We start from the raw sequence: 21,465 nt of genomic DNA, 5'->3' as shown, positions 1-21,465 counted from the left end.
CGCCAGTGACTCATCATTGCCTTTCCGTTAAAGCAACTTAGAAAGTTAACAGCAAAACTGATATCCGGTCGAGAAATTATGGCCAGGTACAACAGGCTTCCAATCGCTTCTCTGTATGGGATAGATGGCGATATGGGTTGATCGTTCATCTTGTCCTCTTCTCCTGTTACCATGCCTTTCTCAATGGGAGTTGACTTTGCATTGCACGTATCGAATTTAAAGCGTCGAATGATCTTCTCTGTATATTTTGGTTGACCTACAAAGATGCTTTCTTTGTCAATGTGAATTTCCATTTCGAGGTATGAGACCTTGTTTTGAACTTGACGGCTGTATGTGATTTCGAATTTTGAGTTGATGATGTCGAGTATCTTGTAGATTTTCTTTTCATCATAGCCAGCGATAAGTCCGTCGTCGACGAACAAAGTTATTAGGATAGTCTTATCCTTATTATAATACAAACACGGATCATCATCGGTGTTCATTAATCCTATTTTCTTCTCAAGAAATTTTGAAATCATATCGTGCCAGTTCCTCGGAGCCTGTTTTAGTCCATATAATCCTTTCTGTAATTTGCAGACATAGTTGGTGCCATCTTCAAATCCTTCCGGTTGATGCATGTAAATTTCCTCCTCCAGGTTACCATATAGGAAAGTTGTCTTGACATCAAAGGAAACAAGTTTCATCTTCTGGGTAGCTGCATGATTCAGCATAAGACGAACTGAAGTATGGCGAGCTACTGGACTGAACGTTTCCATATAATCAATCCCTTCTTCATGTTCAAAACCGCGTGCTACCAAACGTGCTTTCAATCTTCTCACGTAACACCCATCTGCATGTCAACGGCTGAACTCCTTCAGGGCATTTCACAAGTCTCCAAGTTTTCATTTGTGTCAAAGAATTAAGTTCTTCTTGCATCGCACGTTTCCATCTATCATCCTTCAGTGCCCCATTGACAGTGATATCCTGGATTTCTCCTATCAAAGCTACATTTGCACTTCTGTTCGGTGTGAGACCGTCGAATACATAATCTTTCAGTCGGTGTGGCATTGTTATCGCTGATCGATCACGAAGTCCTCGCCTTGTCTGAGGTGCTGTCTCTTCATCTTCATCTTCAGTAATTTCGCCTTCAAGATTTTCTTGTTCTTGATCTTCATCCTTCAGACTTGTATCAGACTCGCATTCTTCATCTTCATGACCTAGATCAGTCTTTTCAGATATTATTGGCACACTTCCTATAATGTCTCGGTATCTCGTTTTCTCTTCATCAAAAATCACATTATCAGAGCAAATGACTTCTCTTTCTCCAGGTATGTATATTCGATAGCTTGATGACTCGGTGTCATATCCAACAAAGATTCCCTTCCTAGACTTTTTGTCGAGTTTCTTCCTTCTATGATCAGTTTTCAGAACGTAGCAGTCACATCCGAAACTCCTCAGTTTGTTGATATCAATACGACGACCGAACCATAAGTCTACTGGACTCTTGGCGTTGACTGAGCTGGTGCCAGTCTGATTCAAGGTGAACACGACATAGTTGATAGCTTCTGTCCATAGATGTTCTTTCAAATTTCGCGCATGTATGACCGACCTCGCAGATTCCACCACGGTTCGCATTTCCCTTTCAACTCTGCCATTCTGTTGTGGTGTGTGAACGTTTGAGAACGTATGCCTGATTCCTCGCTCCTCCAAAAGTTGACATGTGGTTTTGTTCTTTATTTCAGTTCCATGATCCGACCTCGGTTCTTTCACCTTCCTTCCAAATTGATTTTCAACTTGTGTCAGAAATATCTTCAGCTTGTCTGGAGCTTCATCTTTCGACTTCAGATAGTAAACAGTTCGAAAGTGCGAATAATCATCTTTAAAGATCAGGAAATACTTCGCTCCTCCGATCGATTTCCCCGAGATCTACATGAACTAGATCCAATAATTGAGCTGCTACCTTCTCATTTTTGGGATGTGAAATTCGATGTTGTTTCCCATAAATGCATCCTTCACAGACTCGATTGTTCCAGTCGTCTATGTACTTGATGTTATTCCTGTCTAGGATGTCCTTGACGTATTTCAGGTTCTGATGTGCAAGTCTCTCATGCCAGGTGACAATTGAAGTTGCAATTAGGCTGGTGTTCATACTGGGTAGTCGGAGCATCACTCTATACAAATTTTCTTCTCGTTGAGCCATGGTAAGAACAGTCTGGTTGTCACTTGACTTGATATTTGATACATCTTTGTTGCACGTCTCAATGTGTCCTCTGTCCATCACTTGACTGAGTGAAATCAAGTTAAAGTTCAAACCTGGTACATAGAGTACGTCTTCCAGAATGACTAGTCTCCAGTTGTTACCACTGTAGGCTTCAAGTTCTATGTTTCCAACCGCTGAGGTCTTGAGTTGATTTGAGTCTCCCATAATGACTGTTACAGGTTGCTTCAGTTGTCTCAAATTCACAAACCAGCTTTTGTTGGAAGTCATATGTTGTGTGGCTCCACTGTCTTGAGACCAGTTAGCATTGACATCTTCTACTCGTTGTTGTTTTGGGGGCTCAGTACTCGACAAACCGACGGCTACATAAAGTTTGTTCGAACGACCTCCGAATCTTCTCTCATTCCTTTCCGACCTCTCATTATCCAATTTGTCTTTACAGTAGACCAAATACTTTCCACAAGGTTTGTTTCTGCAGTACTTTTTTATATGTTCCTTCTGTCCACATTTGAAACAAATGCTGGCAGCACTTCCACCTTGCTTGTTTTGTTTTTGATTGTCTTTTGTTGGCTTCTCTTCTTGTGCTGCATCACGAGTGCGTTGTTGCTTGTAGGTTCACTTGATCCTTCAGCTGCTTTAATTCTGTCCTCTTCTAATCTCAACTTCTCAATCAGGTTTGAAATGGTTCTCTGATTTCCAGTGACATTGTCTCATGATGTGCGAAAATGGTAGAGACGTTGTGGCAATATGGTGAGCATTCGAGTCATTGCCCACTGTTCATAGTCGTTTCCATCATGTGCACTGAGATCTTGAGCTAGTTGTTGTATATCATAGCAGTTTTCAACAGCTGATTTTGTGCTGTCAAACAGAAAGCCGAAAAATTTTCGCTGCAGACCTTCAATTTCATAATCTGACTTTTTGCCATACAAATTCTCTAACTTTTCGAACATTTGTTGCGACGTTTTACGACACATGATGTGTTTCGCGATTTTCTTACTACCATTTAAACCAATAATTGTCTGAGCCTCTACGTCTTTATCTAACCACTCTTTTACTTCTTTTTGGTTTGGATCACCAGATGGTTTTGGCTCTGCACCAATTACATAATCAAAACATTTCTCCGACTTTAAAATTAAAATAATTTTAAAACGCCAGGCTTCATAATCTACTTCACCATTTTGATCTTCTGACAACATTTCAATATTCGACTTTGTTGTGTCCATTTTGCAATGACATTTTTACGTTATGCTGTTGACAAATGATGGTTTCGTTGGGCAGGTCTCGACTGAAGGCGACTTGGTTGTTTTCTACTGGACTACACTCTGCTGAGTTCGACAACGTTTCTGACACTCAAGACTTGACAACAATAACAGAGGCTGAACTGATTTAACTGACTTTTATTGCTTGTCTGACTTGTCCAGCGTCTCTGGGCCAATAACCTGTTAAGCTTTCTTTGTATTTCAAGTCAGACAATGTTAAGTTTTCTTTGGGTTTCTTTATTGAACAAAAAAGGCGCCTTGTAACTAAAGAAACATCCCTGGCAATTCACATACTAATATTAAAATGACGGACCCTTACAGACTTTGCTTTCAATACCTTCAATAAATATCAAGACTACACCGCCATTTTTATTACTCATTTCTATCTGGTCCTCTCACTCACCTACAAACATACTAACCACTAGATGTATAAAATAATTAATTTCAACATTTAGCGAACGCCGCTCGGCCGCCGTCATCGACGATGAGTTCATGAGATCATTTCTGTGCATAGTAGAAAGCTCTCGACGTCCTATAGGCGTCGTAGGGGGGTGGCGTATGAGTTTATTTCGTAACAATATAAACATGGCACAGCATAACCCAGTTAAAACGTAACGAGTACCCTATCGTGAATTTAGAATTTCCGATCAAATTTCTGGGAGGACATGATGAAAACTGATTTGATAAATAATGTCATCTAAAACTTCTGTTAAGTGAATCCTATATAAATAGTAATGGGATGTTATAATTGCTTTTGTACGGCTGGTTACCGGCTCAAGCACAGCTCAAGGATTTGTACTAATATTTTGCCCCATCAATATCTACTGCTGGGTAATCCACTTAAACATTTTTGGTACATTAAACCAAATATAATTTGTCTGTTCATGTTTTGAAAACATGCTCAATCTTCTCAACCGTCTCTGGAATGGATGACTCGCGGAGTCGCAAAGATTTACAACTGTGGGTTTGCGTTGTTAACTGCTCCAGTTTCGTCTTCACGATACGCTAATTTTACAGCAGCCATATAACCTTGTAGTATTTGAGAGACTATACTTCTGTACAAGTGATTTATTAACCCACAACTATTTTCAAATTTATTCAAGTGGGTTATCGACAAAAATTCTAAGTAAAAAAATAAAACAAAATTTTACGATCTGCTTTAAAAGCTATGCATGGCTTGTTTAACACATTATTAACTTTCATTTCAAAACGAAATTTGAAATTAAAATTTGTTGACCAGTGTAACGTCATGACAATGTTGCATTATACTATGTGTTAAAATGTGTATTCTTGCAAAAAATTAATAACTAAATGCTTGTCAAAGAATGCGTTTTAATATACATGCAGAATTGATTCTTCTTCAGAGTAATGAAAGTTCTAAGTTTATATCAACTTAGATTTATTCAAATGTTTCTTTAAAAAACTGAGATTGTATTTTTGAAATCTTGGACTCAAGTTTTTCTGCCATAAAATTTGTACGGACTAAATAAAATGAATTTGAGTATATTATGAAGAAATCTAAATTAAAAAAAAAACTAAGAAGCTTAATCTTCACTTTTATTTAAAACATATACATCATTTATCTAAGTTGGTAATCAATTCTTAACATCACTGTGATTGTTGATAAAGATGGAACTGCCTCATTTTTGCACCTCTTCTAATCTATTTAGAATACGGCGGCTTACTATTAGTGTCAAGATAAAAATTCCCACTTTCCTTGGTTTTTAAATCTCCAATATCTACATATTCCTTACCACATGAAACGAATGGTAAAAACATATGTTTATATTTAAAATAATTATCGCATTTTCTTGCTCTAAATTCTTTGGGGTTAAGAACGGCTTCAATAAAAATTTCATAACTTCTTGCATGATAACATGCAACTAAAAAAAAGTTAATTTAAATAAAATAATATACCACCACAATTTGAAACTGATGTGTTCTTTTTTATTATTGCTTACATATTTAGTTAGGATTATTCTTATTGTGCAAAGATTTAAATTAATTACTTGATATCAATTTTTAAACAAATTACTATCGTTTTTTGACAATTGTGCATTTTCCTTATAGAGAACCTCTGTATGTATGTACCGCAAAAACACCATTTAGTAATAAACTACATACCAGTTTAGACTGTTTCACTAACGGAACAGTTTTTTTAACATAAAATAAATCTATTTTTACCTATTTTAGCTGGATTTAGTGAATCAGCTACGCATCCAGGTTGAATGCTTCCACCATTTGGAAAAAAATCAATTCTACCGCAAGGTTCCAAAAATCCAGCAGTGCCTCCACTCGTATGGATAACCTCTACATACTCAGCATCGTCTTCACTTAATCTTTCATTAGCTGGTCTAGTATTAAATAAAACACCAGCAGGATCGAGAGCTATAATTCTAGATAACTGATCTAATTTCTTAACCTCTTCGCTTATGTAACTGCAAATTTGTGCTCCCAATGAATGGCCAACAAATAAAAACTTCGACATTTGAACGGAATATTTTTTACACAAATTTAAGACGAAGCCTCCAAAAATTGTTCCTAAAAAAAATTAATCAGTTTTTTTTTCTGAAAACGTATGCAGTATGATTATACATTAGGCCAAATTATTGACCGTGTTATCACAAAAAAAAAGATTTTGGGTTAACCTTGTTTTTAAAGTTTGCAACGAAGGTTATGTACTGATTTTAACACGTTTTTAGATTGAAATTGTTATGTTGATGTGCCCCTGTAAAATGTGTGTTAACAATACTACTTACAAATCTAGTTGAAATTATTTTTTCGAAACATGTACTTGAATATTTTTTACTCAGTAAATACTAACTCACCAACATTTTTAATGCCATATGTGGCTGTAAGATAGCCGCTTTTCGAAAGAAACGACCAATCAACTTCGAGAATACAATAATTAGGATACATTTTTAAAAATGCATTTTTTAAGTCTTGATACCATTGTACGTTAACATCTTCACCCCATCCGTGTACTATAACAGCGATTCTTTTACATTTATCAATAGGATAAGAAAAATTGGTTGTGGAATAATTTTTGGAAGTTTCTTCAGTGAATAAATACAGTTTTATTTGTTCCTCTGTAACTGATATATTTTTTTCGTCTCTTTGACTGAGAGGCCCACCGGAGTAAATAGCAGATAAATCTTCCTTAATATCGTCACGATCCCAAAAATCCGATATTAAGACTGAAACCAAGTAGAATTTAGATAATATATTTTTTATTTAAAAAAATAAGCAGTATCATTCAGAATATTGTACGAAGCACTAATACTGATCGATGTTAACAACTAAGCGTACGAACGTTCTTCAATTTTGAAAATGAAAAAAAAAGTTAGGTTGGTTTGAGTTTAACAGTAAAATATCACTTATACTCACTTATACTTTGTATTTTTAAGACACTTATAAAAAGTAATATTCGAAAAATTTTTGCTAGCATGTTTTGTTAATATTATATTATTTTCAAAATATTCTTCCTTGGCACGGATACGTTTGTTCTATTTTTGCCAAAAGTCACAGTTTTTATGTGCTTCCAAAAATTAATTTGTTTAACAAATGAAAACGTTTATGCATCCATAAATAAAAGTTGTGATAAAAATAGTCGTTAGATATTTTAAGTATTTTGCATAAATAAATATAAATTATTTAAACCAACAGAAAAAATTGTGTTTAAGTTGCACTCCCACTGAATTCAAAATAAAAGAATCTAAACAGTTTATATCAAAAACAAGTTGACTGAAGGACAAAAATCAGAAAGTAGCGATTCAAAATGAGTTGCTCAAAACATTAAACTCTAGCTTATCATTGTAAAAAAAACGCTGGCGAAACTCTTCACCATATTTTACAATTGTTCAGAGGAGATCATTTACTCACTTCATTAATAAAAACTATTCTATGTCTTGGCCAACTAGAGCAGACATTGAAAAAATCACACGATATTAATAACTGTTTTCCAAAAGTTGTAACGGTAAGTTGCAATAACAACCTTGTTTAAGGTCAGTTTAAGGCCACTTATTATAAAATTTTGTTGTGTAACTGTAATTTTTTTGTTATTACACTAAAAAGCAACAGAAAATTAATTCCGTTAAAATACAGTAGACGCCGCTTAATATGATCACGGTTAATGTTATCAACCGCTTAGTGTGATCAAAATGGCTTGGGACGGACCCACGCAATACCTATGTATTACAGTTTTTCCGTTTATTGTGATCAATATTTCGCTTATTGTGATCAATCTCGCAATTCTTATACAAACGGGAATTGCTTTTTTGGAGAAGCGAGACGACTGAAACTAGTAGGTATTGTGTTTTAATGAACATTCATTGCTCTCAAAAGGTATATTCGCTTATACCACTTACTTTATACAACCACAATCAGTGGTCAAAAACAGGCTTAAGTAATCAGTGTGTTTTCGACTTTTGAACGAACGAATTCTTTCTGTTTTAAATTTGAGTAGTATTTATGTAAAAATTAGCACGTCGAAACGACGAAATCTTAGTTTATCAGAGAAAAAAAAATTCCCAGCCCTTACTTAACAAATTTCTACAACAACCAAAGGAAATCAAGGGTTCCTTTCTCAGAATGGTAACCAAAATTTAAAATAAATTCTAATGTTTATGTACCTTCATCTGTCAGCATAATAAACACTGTCTTGTTCATGATTTTGTTTTGTTTCGAGTTCTACTGTCTTTGATGGTGGAGTTCGCTTATTATTATCAGTCGGTTAGTGTGATCAATTTGTCTGAGTCCCAAAGTGATCACATTAAGCGGCGTCCACTGTATATTCTTTTTCCAATAAACAAAGTTAAAAACGAAACATTTGAAATCTATTTTTTTTTTCACATATATTTATTGGCTTATGTTTCAAGGCAGTAAACATTTGCTGACGTCTTTTGTTAAAATGTTATCTTAACATATTATAATTACCTGCAGTAAATGCAGGTTAAAAAAATAAGTTTCGATGACTGCTTTAATAGCAACTTAGCGTCTATTTTTATGCTTAGTATGAGCTGAGTGTTATAGTTCAGGATGATTTTGTTGGATGAGTAACAAACTGTATAGAGTATATTGATGAATGTTAACATGGATACTGAAGTGGAAACTGCTACCTGAGGTCGGAAGAAATGCAACCCCGATTCTTGGTACTCAACAGTATGCAACCATTTTTACACCGCCCTGTCCGCACTATGGTACACTTTTAATCCATGACCGAATTGTGGTACAAAATTTTGTAATTACTTGGTAGGTAACATATAATCTCTGATAGACCTGCGGTAAAATTTTTTCTCAGGGGTTAATCTGTCTCGCTTTAATTAGATACCTAAGTCATAAATAAAATTATTTAATTCTCAAAATTTCTGAATCGGACTTTTAATAAAAATTTAGTAAATTTACTGTCAGTAAATTTATTCTACATAATTTTCGATCCTGTTTGTGACACCAGCACATTGATAGCACATTTTACAAAATTATACCTAGAAATTTCGTTATTTTGTATTACTGGACAGTATTTTAGGTTCTATGAAAATCAGTCTACGAACTAAACCCTTTTCAATGTATAATTTTTCGTTTTTATGTAAAAATTTTGATTCATACTAAATGCTGTTTCTATTCTCCTAATTAAAGCAACTAAAGCTTTAAGCAAACTATTACAACCCCGTAACCCCTACGGTTAGTGAACGGACCTCTTATTCGGTCAGAGTATCCATGCAAAAAGGTGCTACAGAAAATACATTTGACAGAATAGTTTTAAAACAACGTTTAACGAACCTTTTCAAGAAACAAGTTTGGATTTACTACTACTACGCATATCAATTAAGTGGCTCTTAATTAGACACTTTCTTGTGAAGGTACAAGGATAATTTCTGTTGCAATGTTTTCTTGTTGACTAGCAAACATACTCTTCCTATAAGTCAGTTTTGAGTTTTGTTACAAAAAGAACATTTCTTACGCAGATCAAACGTCATATGTGTTGTTTACAAGAACCGCAATATGACAAAACCCTGTAGATATCACTATTTTTTAACAATAATTACTCCTATTGCTAACCAATCTAATACATGTCCAAATATGTAAACTAAGCGGAAAAATTCTCGTTTAATTAGAATTTGATACATGTCAGGACAAAAAACACGTTATAATTAAAATCAAGGTGAAACGTTAAGAAAATTTTCCATTAAACTAGACACGTACTATTTTACATGTATTTTATGTATGTATATTTGTAAAAAACAAAGTAAGCGACTGCGCAATATATAACATTCGGTATATTTACCGAGAAATTTAATTGTTAGAATTTCTATTTATAAATTTTTCCAAGAAGGCGACCGGTTCTTAGCCAACATTCAAAATTTTTTTATAATAGCAATTTTAGAAGAGCGTTATACCAGTACAGTAAGTAAAACAAACAATTTAAATTATTGTATTTTATTGAAAAAGCTGGAACGAATACAAAAAAGTAATTTTCCACACGTTATAAAAGTACTAACTCCTCACACATCTACTTTTGACTAATTTTGGTGGCCAATCTAAAACCGCGTGGACTTCACTCAAACGTTGATAATTAAAAATCGTTTAAACTATATTAACCTGCATTATTTTTTTCTTCTAAAGTTGAAGACTGTTCTAGTACTATCTTGTATGTATTAAATTAATACTGAAATATGTATATACCTGCTTAATTTTATGTAACAGCAAGTAAGCAATCTTATAAAAATATTAATTTTAACCTATTGGTAACACATTTAGTTATTTATCGAGCAATATAAACCATGTTAAAAAGACTAAAACGAACTACAACACAATTACAGTAATCAAGTCCTAAAACATAACACAAAACACCTACACCAAAAATTCTAACATTAATATTACGCCGTTGTACATATGTTTGTGAGAATAAATTAAAACAGTTTTGATGGAACAGACGACAACACATCACTTACATTACGTAATCCAAAACCACCAATTTTTCTTCCATAAGGTTTATCCTTGTTTGTTTCTAAATAAAAATCTCCTGTTTCAGTAGTTTCTAAATCTCCCATAGCCACCTCCGCCTTATCGCAGATATTGGTTTTAAATTGGGCCCATCCACCACATTTGCTGCCCAAAAATTCCTTAGGATTCAAAACTGCCTCAATAAAGTATTGCCAACTTCTGTGATGGTCGCACCATACTGAAATAGAATTGTTTATTTAAAAAATCAAAAATATATTTCATCTCTAACTCGGTTCCGCAACACTCGTTATGTCCAGTAAATCGATTCTAGCGCAACCCGGTTGTGAATTTCCACCGTTTGGGAAAAAGTCGACAGTGCCACAAGAATCTTTAAAACCAAAAGTACCACCATCAGTATGGATAACATGGACTACATCTGCGTCATCTTTGTTAAGCCTTTCCTCTTCTGGTCGAGTAGTAAACCAAGGACCGGCAGGATCCAGTGCGATTAAACGCGGCAGTTTGTTATTAGTTAGTTCTTTAACTTTTTTACCGATGAAACCCGAAACTTGACCACCTAACGAATGACCAACGATTAGGAAGTTCTTAAGCGGGAGTGAATAATTTTTATGTAAACCAACAATGAATTCCCCAATTATGGATCCTAAAATATACAATGTGTACATTTTTGTTACCTAGGTACCATTTTTTTTACATTACCAACATCCTTGGTATTCCAAGACGAAATAGTATACAGCTGATCAGCTGGCTCTGACCAATCTACTTGAATCACGTAAGATTCATTATTCCTAATTAAAAATGCATTTTTCAGGTCTTCATACCACTCTTTCTCACGGGTTTCAGTCCAACCGTGGATAATAAAAATAATGGGTGCGGTAGGATTGTTTAGTTCTTTTGGATTAGAAGGATCTATTTCTGTAAAATTGCCGCCGTTCTTGGTGGTAAATAAAAAATATTTTATTTTATTCGGGGTGACGTGGTCATTTTTAATTTCCTTTGCTTCAATAGCGATGTGTTTGTGGATGTTAAAAAGATCCTCTTTTAAACGATCTTCGATTTCTGATTTTACTTCTGAAATGGTTATAGTAATGTTAAATGAAACTGATTATCTGTATTTTCTGACTTACCTGAAAAACAAACAATTGAAAGCAAGAATAACAGCACGAAAATTGGTTCCTGCATTTTCTTCGAAATTTCTCACAAGAATGCCGATTTCAATTTAAGCACCCAATAAAAGATAGTTCGGAAGGTCGACAAGTTGCTCAACAACTAGTCGTTATTTGTTAATGGTATAGAAAATTAATTAGAGTAAATTAGGTGGATATTAGGATGAAACTAAACCCAGATAAATCTGAAATGGATTTGAGTTAATGAAATTATTATTGACAGCGTGAAAGAATGAGATATTACGCTGTTTTAAAAGTCACGGTTAAAGCAAAACTACTACTGTTGTATAAATAAACATCATCTTAGATTTAATATAACATTACAAGAATTTAAATCACTTACTTTGTTTAAAGATATACACCTGATACCTACAAACGAATGCTACTTCTTGGCGATAAAACAATTTTCTTATAGCAGACGCCAGTTTTTATAGTTTCCTAAAAACTAGTGTATAATTATTTACCGTCCTACGGCATTAAACCAATTTAATTCAACAATATTATAATGGCAATTAAGTATGTATCTACATTACCACCGAAAAATATTTGCCCACCAGCAATTTTTTCAATAATTCCCAGATAAACATTTTTTGTGGTTTTGTCCTGAATTCTTATTTTGATGTTTGTGAACGTACTTATTAATTAGTAGTTTCTCTTCTCCTAGATGTTCTTAAGTTTTAAGATAAACAATAGACATATTTCAATGGGCGATTCTGGAAAAACGGTTGGAGTTATCGAAGAAATGAGGAAAATTTCATTTTTGAAAGAGTCGTCTAAAAATTATGAAAAAATTCAAGATTATGGATATTGACGTGCTGATTCCAGAAATATAACGTGTTTAGGGTTATGGAGTAATATTTTCGAAAAATTAGGTGTGAAATTCGAATTTTTTGAAATTTTTAATAAAATTACGATATTTTACAGGGCATTTCTGGAAAAACGGTTGTAATTATCAAAAAAAGGAAACCGGGAGTGACTTCTGCGGCCCGAAATTTACAAGAAAATGTGTTTAGTTAAATTTCAAAAATCGTTGAAAATGGGTCGAAATCCATTTGCAACGATTCGAATTTTTTGAAATTTTTAAAAATCGCGATATTTCAGTGGGCGCTTTTAGAAGAACGTTTGGAATTATCAAAAAATGAGGCCTATCTCAATTGTGATGATTTTTTTATTCTTAGAAATGTAAAACACGTTTAAAATGGTAAGTTTTTCGTTAGAAAATATGAATTTTGCAATTAGGCTCCGCCCCGAGGTCTGCCAACAAATGAAGACTTCATTACTATGAGATCAGGGCTAGGTGGGGCTTAATCTTTGTTTTTAATTTTTTCTTAATTACATAGTATTTCTTGAATAATACGATACTCAAAACATGTCTTACATGGTAACTTCTTGTAGGGAAATAATAAGGATTTTGCAATTAAATTCCGCTCCTTTGGCTCTCGACAACAACAAAAAAACTCACTACATTGAGATAGAACAAGGACCTTAAAGTATGTTTAAAATGGTAAATTCTTGTAGACAAATGTGGATCTTGTAATTAAGCCCCACCCCTTGATCTGACAACGAATGAAAAATTCATCACAATTGAGAATTGAGATCGGGGCGGGTATGGGTGGGGCCTAATTTTTGGCTTTATTTTTTTCTTAATATATCTAATATTCTTTGAACAACACGATACTTAAAAACATGTTTTTAATTTCCTGTAGAGAAATAAGGATTTTGCATTTAAGCTCCGCCCCCTCGGCTCACGACGAATAAAAAAAATTATCACAATTGAGAAAGGGCGGGTGGACGGGGCTACATTTTGCTTTGCTTTTTAATTTTATTGATTATTTGAAGAAGCCAATAATACTGGAGATTGGTAATCTCTAATCTAGCATCAGTTTTCTATAAAATATTATCTTTTTCCGACTTCATCGTTTTTTGGAAAATTTTTGTAAATCGAAATCTCATTTTTTCGATTATTTAAAGAAGTGTCGCATAAAACATTTCAAATTCGTAACCGTGGAAAAGTGTTTACAGACAGATATTTTTCCGCCCAAATAGCACATTTACCTTTTTTTTGAAAATTAAAATCGAACTCTTTCAGTTTATTAAAGATTTAAAGAGGTGTCCTAAAAGAACTTCATACGATGAATTTAGGGTAATTTTTAAATACACCTAATTTTATTATTTTTTGAAAATTTTTGAAAATTTTATTTTATTCTGTTCTGCAATTTACGAGAGATGACAAATAGGATTACAAATTCGTAATCTAGGGTGAATTTTTCGCTTGGATAGAAACGCTAACCAAAATTTGTCTCATCATCCCCACCAATAATGTGACGAAAATTAAATATAGCAATATCCACGTTTCTTTGCAAAAATGTACCATTTTAACCATGTTTTAAGTTTCTTGCGAAAAGATGGCTGTGTATATTAAGAAAAAAAAAGGCAAAATATAAGCCCCGCCCGCCCGCCCAGTCTCAATTCTGATGAGTTTTTTTGTTCGTCGTAAGCCGAGGGGCGGAGACTAATTGCAAAATCCATATTTCCCTACAAAAATTTACCAATTGAAATGTGGTTTAAGTTTCTAAGAATAAAAAAATCATCACAATTGAGATAGGGTGGGTGGGCGGGGTTTATATTTTGCCTTTTTTTCTTAATATACATAGTATTCTTTGAACAACACGATACTTAAAAACATGTTTTTAATTTCTTATAAAGAAATCAGTATTTTGCAGTTCAGCTTCGCCCCCCTGGTTCAGGGCAAATAAAAAAAATCATCACAATTGAGACAGGGCGGGTGGGCGAGCTTACACTTTGCCTTTTTCTTTCAATATGTGTAGACTTCTTTCCACAACATGAAACATGGCGATGTATATTAAGAAAAAAAAGGTAAAATATAAGCCCCGCCCGCCCGCCCTGTCTCAATTCTGATGATTTTTTTTATTCGTCGTAAGCCGAGGGGCGGAGCGTAATTGCAAAATCCATATTTTCCTGTACAAATTTACCATTTTAAACATGTTTTTAATTTCTTGTTGTGAAAAGATGACTATACATATTAAAAAAAAAGGCAAAATATAAGCCCCGCCCACCCACCCTGTCTCAATTGTGATGATTTTTTTATTCATTATATTATATGCGTAGTAGAAAATTTTATTTTTGAAAAAACCGTCTAAAAATTCTCAAAAAATTCAGGGTTGTATATCTTGACGTGCTGATTCCAAAAATATAGCGTGTTTATGGTCACATAGTAATATTTTTTTCTAATGTATTTATTATCTATTGTTGCTTAAGAAAACTTTATTTTTGTTTAATAAAATTATGGTTTATTTTAAAGCTTGTTTTTAGCTATGAATAAAGTTGTTATTCAATTTCCTTTCAAATTTTTGGAAAATTCGCTGATCCGAATAAATCATTAATCCAAACACAGTTTTTCCCCAATTAATTCGGATTATCTATGTTATAATGTATAGGGGTACTGTAAATTTGTTTTCTCTGAAATGTCTACCTGTGTTTAAAATAACAAGCCGCCGAAACCAAAACAATCATGCAAGAGGATATAGCTTCAAATTAAAATTAAATTTCTAAAAATTGTCATATTTCAATGGGCGATTTTGAAAAAATGGTAGGTACAACAGAACGTCCTTAGGTAAATTTCGACGTCTACGGACGAATAAACCCACTTATATAGCCATACCTTGAGACTACTTTTGAAATATCTTCGAATATTAAAGACAACTCCAAGAGTAGGTTGTATCAAATTAACACTAAAACACATTCTTATGCATTTAGATATTTATTAGGTAATATAAACGATGTTAAAGAAGATTAAACTAAACTAAACTAAACTAAACCAATTTTGAACTTGTTAAAAGCGCTACAATATGATATCTACTAATAAAGCCCCAAAACATAATATAAAACCCCAACAAAAATGCTTACATTAATATTACGCCCTTGTAAATACGATACATGTTTACAGATTAAAATATTTTTGTCGGAACAGGTAACACATAAGGATTATCATCTACTCCGCTTTTTTTTCCAAAAGGTTTATCCTTGTTTGTTTCCAAATAAAAATCTCCTGTTTCAGTAGTTTCTAAATCTCCCATAGCTACTTCTTTCTTGTCGCAGAAATTGGTTTTATACTGCAACCATCCACCACATTTGACACCCATAAAACTCGTAGGATTTAAAACTGCTTCGATAAAGTATTTCCAACTTCTCTGATGATTGCACGCCACTGAAATTAAATTGTTTATTTAAAAACCAATAGATAGACAAAAATGTTTCATTTCTAACCAGGCTCCGCGACGCTCTTGATGTCCATTAAATCAATTGTAGCGCAACCCGGTTGTAAACTGCCACCATTTGGGAAAAAGTCGATAGTGCCACAAGATGCTTTAAAACCAAAAGTACCACCATTAGTGTGAATGACATGGACTACTTTTGCGTCGTTTTTATTCAGTCTTTCGTCTTCTGGTCGATTAGTAAATGCAGGACCGGCCGGATCCAATGCGATTATGCGCGGTAGTTGTTCGTTAGTTAGTTCTTTGACTTTTTTACCGATGAAACCAGAAACCTGACCACCTAATGAATGACCGACTATTAAGAAGTTCTTTAGGGGTACAGAATATTTTTTGTGTAAACCAACAACAAATTTTCCAATTGTTGCTCCTAAAATAATGAAATGTGTATGTTTCTACTATGTATCTAATTTTCTAATATTACCAACATCCTTGGTATTCCAAGACGAAACAGAGTACAATTGATGAGCTGGTTCTGACCAATCTACTTCAATAACGTAGGATTCAGGTTTCCTATTTAAAAATGCATTTTTCAGGTCTTTGTACCACTCTTTTTCGCGATTTTCAATCCAGCCGTGAATAATGAAAATAATGGGAACGTTGGGATTATTTAGTTCTTTTGGATCAGAAGAATCTACTTCTATAGATTTTTCTGGATTCTTATTAGTAAATAAAACATATTTTATCTTATCCGGGGTAACGTGTTCATTGGCAACTTCCTTTTCATCGATAGCGACATGTTTGTAGATGTTGTAAAAATCTTCTTTGAAACGGTCTTCGATTTCCGACTTTATTTCTTAAGTAATGGCAATAATGTTAAATGAAACTGATTATTTATAATTTTTTAACTTACCTGAGAAACAGACAGTTGAAATCAAAAATAGCAGCACTAAAATTTGTTCCTGCATTTTTCTCCAAATTTCTTACAAGAATGATATTTTGAATATATGCACCCGTAAAGTAAAGTTCAGAAGGTCAAGTTGCTCAACTAATCGTTATTTACTAAAAATACAGAAGATGAATTACAGTCAATTAGATACCAAAATCAAGCTGATGCTGACAAATCTAAAATGCAGTAAAATTATTATTGATTAATTATTATTTATGTCAAACGCAATTAGATACTCTTAACTTTGCTAAAAAAAAATCATTATTATTATTACAATTATCCTTTTTTTACTTTCGTAGTAATTGCCAGGCAGGATGAAAAAATATAAGAATAAAAACCCATAAGTTGAATGCTTTGTAATCAGCCCGTCATATTTTCAATAATTTTCATTTTTAAAAATTAAATAACTAAATGATTCTACGTGTTCATTAAGTCAGATGACAGACTTTTGTGTTTTTTTAAATCATTTGCTTTAAATATAAATAATTGTTAAAAATGTTAGTACTACTACCAAATTTTCTGAAAATCCGTTTATATGTTAAGACATCAATTTTACATAGGTTTTATTTTAATTCTTTTTATAGCTTTTCATAAGTTCTATTCTACTCCTGAAACTTAAAAAAACTGTGGAATATGATTAATCACGTCTTATAAGTGTTACTTTTAATGCAGTTCCATCCTGAAGTTAAAAATGAGAGTCGAGTATTATGGACAAGCAAACAAGCACGGACATTTCTGTTAAATTTGTTAAATTTTGTTTTCAAATGGCGTCACTTACTTTTCGAAAAAGACGAACAGCAAATTTTGATTATCGTTCTTCACGTTTTCGGTCCTCGCAAAGTCATTAAAATTTAAACTTGATGGTAAACTAGGATTTTCCTATTTTACGAGTTGTGAAAGCATGGAATCTCTTTGGAGAAAAAAATAATCAGGTTTATTTTTTAGAAACTTTGGGTGAAGAGTCTTAATGATAAAGGTAAGATTAATTTATTTATAATTCTACATGATAAAAGCAATAAAATAAAATATAAGATTTAAAACTTATATCCAAGCAAAATTTACTTTTACTGACGAGTCAGTTAAAGGAGATAAGATAATTTATGGGCAAAAAATAAAGCATTTGTTATCTTGCTCGCTGAGCTAACGGAAAATGTGTAGTTGAAGCCATTAATCAAAACATTGTGACAAAAATATACTGTAAAATTGCAAAACAGCACAAAAATAATCGTAATTCAGAACTTTTTGTAGATCTTTTTGCTTATTCCAACACATGAATTTAGAACAAAATAAAATTATAGGGGATCTCATATTGTATTACTATATGTTTAAAATATATTTTAATAATTTTAAGCGCATACATACACACATATCCATTTTGTGTTACAGACGGGCAATTCGATCCTCGTCGTTCACCCATTCAAGTCTTGAATCCGGGTAGCGCTAACCCGAGCTCGACCTGTGCATCCCTAGCTAACTACATACATACAGCTAAAATATTTCTTTTTGTAACTACAGACTAACGTATAACTCATCACATCTTTTTTTATTAAAAACTAAACAAATTTAAGAATGTTTATAAATTACGATAGTTACACACAACTCCCAATATAATAAATTCTACAAGTATATTTCTGCACTACAACTCATAAATTTTAATTTCGAAATACAAGGGTGTCACTATAACTATATAACTTTTGGTAGTGTACCACTTGATATTTAGTGAACGGTAAACTTCTAAGTTTAACTAATATATGGCCACAGTGGTCCAAATTACAGTCACCTTGTACCCTGGTAACAAAAATAAAAACATTTAGGAAGATTTTGTTATCATTAAGGCACTGTGTGTTTATATCCTCTGTTGTGTTAAACAGTCGTTTCTAAAAATTTCTTATTTCTGCTGATAATAACCTAACGGTCGTTTGTACCCCAATTTACAGTGGATACATATACATATCATTTAAATTTTTATTATCTTTGTGTTTTATTCTTGTGTAATTTTGGCAGGTATCTTTCTTGACAGGAAGTGTTCTGTATCACTACGATAACATTTCTGACCTATTATTATCTGTGATATGCGTACTTTGTAATTGTATGCACCGCTATTAGTGTGATGCTTATTCAATCACTGTTATCAAAAAGTCAAAAGTTATTAATTATTATTATTCTTACTTTATCTAGTACATTACATTTACAATTATGTTTCTAATTATTCATGTAAGCAATTTGCCACATCTTGAAAAAAAGTAATAATGTAGATACCTAAAAATCTTAGTCATTTTTTCAAATAAAATCTTCAATATCATTAGTATTACATATTTATATTATCTTTATCGAGCACACAATGTACATTCAATTTCTCAAATCGCCTCATCTCACCTCTCGGTTTTTTATTTGAAAAGAGCTGTTAGATTAGAACTCTATCATCTTCTACCTAGTCAATTTGTGAATGAGATGGTCAGGTATTACAGGTATAATTCCATATACATACATGACTGAGTGATTACACAGCGATTATGTACAAAATAAATCCGGCGCAACTTGATTGTACTCTCGCGGACTGAACTGACTGAACAATAATCGTTCCCGAAGGTGGCCTTTATTTAAAGCCATACTTCCCTTCTAGAAGTTACGCAGTCGAGGTCTTTCTGAATTGCCTATCGCGACTTCTGTCCTTCCATAGTTGAACGACGTTTCACGCTGCTCGATTTTGTCACAGTGTTTGGTTCTTACACGGTCTTCTCGACAAAAAGTCCGCATTATTGTGAAGCTTACCAGCCCTGTGTCGAATTTTGAAGTGATACTTTTGGAGTCGTTCAAGCCATATAGCCACTTATTCTTCAGGATTCGTCATCTGAAAGACCCATGTAAGCGCTGCGTGATCGGTTCTAATCAGAAATTCGCGTCCATGGAAATATTTATGGAAGTGTTCAATAGCTCTGAGAATCGTGAACAACTCCTTCCTAGTGGCACAGTAGTTCTTCTCGGGTTTTGAAAGTACGCTGCTGAGGTACTCGATGACTGCAAAGAGTTTGCAGAGTTTCGCCTCTGGTATGGTTGACATACTGAGTTACCGTGCTCTTTTATCTTATTCTTAACCCTGCTCCTGAAGATGCCACTTACGAAAGTGTGCTAAACGTTGAGCCCAAAAACTCAATTTACACAGTCCCAACACGGAAACCGATCATGTATTGATTCGGGCCGTGGAAGCCTCCGAAATTATCTATTTTTTCGTCCATCTTTTCCATTCTTGCATCTATCTTTCCGTTCATTTCGTCCAATCTTGAGCCCATTTTTCGCCCATTTCTTGATTTCTTGCATCCATTTTTTCATCTATTTTTTCCTTTTTTGTCCCCATTTCTTCTTTCATATCTTTATTTCTTGCGTCCATCTGTGCGAGCATAGCCATCATCTTGTTTACTCGTTCCTCCATTTTCGCAGCTTGAGTTCTACTCTCAACACGCATCAATCTTCAGAATTATTGTCCAATCTGCCCGGAAGTCGTCGTAAAACCAGTTATTATTGATCTCAAATCTCACTTTCGACACCAGTGTTGTTGAACGGGTATTTAAAAAGTCGGCGTAGGTAACACTCAACAATTTATTTCTCAATAACTCAAATTTACACCATTGATTACACAACGATTATGTACATAATAAATCCAGCGCAACTTGACTGTACTCTCGTGAACTAAATTGACTGAATACTAATCGTTCCCAAAGGTGGTGTCTATTTAAAGCCATACTTCCTTTCTAGAAGTTCAGCAGTCGAGGTCTTTCTGGATTGCCCATCGCGACTTCCGCTTTCGTACTAGAACCCATAGGCGTCGTACCGGGGCGGCGTATGGGTTTCTTTCGTAACGATGCTAATAAATTTTAGTATGAATAAAGTAATTAGTAAAATAAAAATGTAGTAAACTTTATTATTTTCCGAGCGTAAGCCGTAAACTAAAGTATGTAAATATTATGACACAATTTCAACAAATATCGCAATTCATCTTTTCTTATAGTATTTCACCGATTGTAGAAAACGAAAATGTTCCCGTTTCCGTCTGTCAGTTTTATTATAAAGAAAATCTCAGAAACTACTAAACTGATTACCTACTGTGAAATTTTAGGTGTACATTAATAAAAATGTATCACTTTATACCAACAAAGTTGACATATGCAGGTTTTTAAATTAAAATGTAAAACCTTCTCGAGGGAGCCAACTTTTTTTTGTGTGAAACCTTGTCCTGGGTCCCAATTGTCTTTTTTAAGATTGTGAAACCTTCTCGGGGACTCCAAGTGTCTTTTTTTAAGAATATTAAATCTACTCTGGACTCCCAACTGTGTTCTTTTAAGAAGGTGGAGCCTTCTTTTTTTCTATTACACTGTGACTAGTACCTTCTATATTCAGTGATATGGAAATCAGAACACCCAGTAATACTAAGCATATTTTAATCATTTTTGATATAAGTGGTTATTACGGCAATAATTATCAAAATTTTAAGTGATTTAAAAATATAACATGGTAATGGTCCCGGACCAAAATTTTCGAAAAATTCAGTTTGAAATGAAATTTTTCAAATCTACATCTTGAAAATGAAGCCCAAAAGTTGTAATCTACAAGAACCAGTTGAAATCTACAAGTGAATGTCTTTGAGTAATTTCCGATTCATGCTCGAAAAACGGTGAAAACATGTATACGGCGGAGGAGGGTA

The 21,465-nt window shown here is 33.5% G+C and overlaps 3 protein-coding genes across 3 annotated transcripts; all 3 read right to left on the bottom strand.

The window, feature by feature from the left end:
• Positions 1 to 5,049: 5,049 nt before the first annotated feature.
• On the bottom strand, positions 5,050 to 6,939 carry LOC135134416 (pancreatic lipase-related protein 3-like). The gene is made up of 4 exons (XM_064063097.1): positions 6,844 to 6,939; positions 6,285 to 6,653; positions 5,641 to 5,997; positions 5,050 to 5,339 (listed from the first exon to the last, which is right to left on the bottom strand). Exons 1-4 carry the CDS (start codon positions 6,902 to 6,904, stop codon positions 5,119 to 5,121), a joined length of 1,008 nt encoding a protein of 335 aa, XP_063919167.1. The 5' UTR covers positions 6,905 to 6,939; the 3' UTR covers positions 5,050 to 5,118.
• A 2,975-nt stretch (positions 6,940 to 9,914) lies between these two features.
• On the bottom strand, positions 9,915 to 11,859 carry LOC135134102 (phospholipase A1-like). Its single transcript, XM_064062709.1, has 5 exons — positions 11,830 to 11,859; positions 11,547 to 11,770; positions 11,119 to 11,490; positions 10,688 to 11,062; positions 9,915 to 10,636 (listed from the first exon to the last, which is right to left on the bottom strand). The coding sequence occupies exons 2-5, from the start codon at positions 11,599 to 11,601 to the stop codon at positions 10,365 to 10,367; spliced, it is 1,074 nt and encodes a 357-aa protein (XP_063918779.1). The 5' UTR covers positions 11,602 to 11,770; positions 11,830 to 11,859; the 3' UTR covers positions 9,915 to 10,364.
• Positions 11,860 to 15,357: 3,498 nt separating this feature from the next.
• On the bottom strand, positions 15,358 to 16,828 carry LOC135134142 (pancreatic triacylglycerol lipase-like). The gene is made up of 4 exons (XM_064062760.1): positions 16,731 to 16,828; positions 16,302 to 16,673; positions 15,873 to 16,247; positions 15,358 to 15,813 (listed from the first exon to the last, which is right to left on the bottom strand). Exons 1-4 carry the CDS (start codon positions 16,783 to 16,785, stop codon positions 15,554 to 15,556), a joined length of 1,062 nt encoding a protein of 353 aa, XP_063918830.1. The 5' UTR covers positions 16,786 to 16,828; the 3' UTR covers positions 15,358 to 15,553.
• Between the last annotated feature and the right edge of the window lie 4,637 nt (positions 16,829 to 21,465).

Source organism: Zophobas morio, unplaced genomic scaffold (assembly GCF_036711695.1).
Source record: "Zophobas morio isolate AGI-343-1 ecotype UQ-CSIRO unplaced genomic scaffold, CSIRO_AGI_Zmor_V1 ptg000023l, whole genome shotgun sequence".
NCBI classification, from domain to species: Eukaryota; Metazoa; Arthropoda; class Insecta; order Coleoptera; family Tenebrionidae; genus Zophobas; species Zophobas morio.
The sequence above is the reverse complement of the archived record's forward strand: the minus strand, read 5'-3'. Positions and strand labels throughout refer to the sequence as shown.

What these genes read in the sequence shown, in the direction of transcription:
- LOC135134416 (XM_064063097.1), bottom strand. Translation starts at nt 6,904, where the DNA reads ATGCTAGCAAAAATTTTTCGAATATTACTTTTTATAAGTGTCTTAAAA. An exon ending in CTTAAAAATACAAAGTATAA is followed by an intron (nt 6,654 to 6,843) that starts GTGAGTATAAGT and finishes ACTTGGTTTCAG; the next exon opens with TCTTAATATCGGATTTTTGG. An exon ending in ACTAAATCCAGCTAAAATAG is followed by an intron (nt 5,340 to 5,640) that starts GTAAAAATAGAT and finishes ACTTTTTTTTAG; the next exon opens with TTGCATGTTATCATGCAAGA.
- LOC135134142 (XM_064062760.1), bottom strand. Translation starts at nt 16,785, where the DNA reads ATGCAGGAACAAATTTTAGTGCTGCTATTTTTGATTTCAACTGTCTGT. An exon ending in TTCAACTGTCTGTTTCTCAG is followed by an intron (nt 16,674 to 16,730) that starts GTAAGTTAAAAA and finishes CCATTACTTAAG; the next exon opens with AAATAAAGTCGGAAATCGAA. An exon ending in TTGGAATACCAAGGATGTTG is followed by an intron (nt 16,248 to 16,301) that starts GTAATATTAGAA and finishes TCATTATTTTAG; the next exon opens with GAGCAACAATTGGAAAATTT.
- LOC135134102 (XM_064062709.1), bottom strand. Translation starts at nt 11,601, where the DNA reads ATGCAGGAACCAATTTTCGTGCTGTTATTCTTGCTTTCAATTGTTTGT. An exon ending in TTCAATTGTTTGTTTTTCAG is followed by an intron (nt 11,491 to 11,546) that starts GTAAGTCAGAAA and finishes TAACCATTTCAG; the next exon opens with AAGTAAAATCAGAAATCGAA. An exon ending in AACGAGTGTTGCGGAACCGA is followed by an intron (nt 10,637 to 10,687) that starts GTTAGAGATGAA and finishes ATTCTATTTCAG; the next exon opens with TATGGTGCGACCATCACAGA.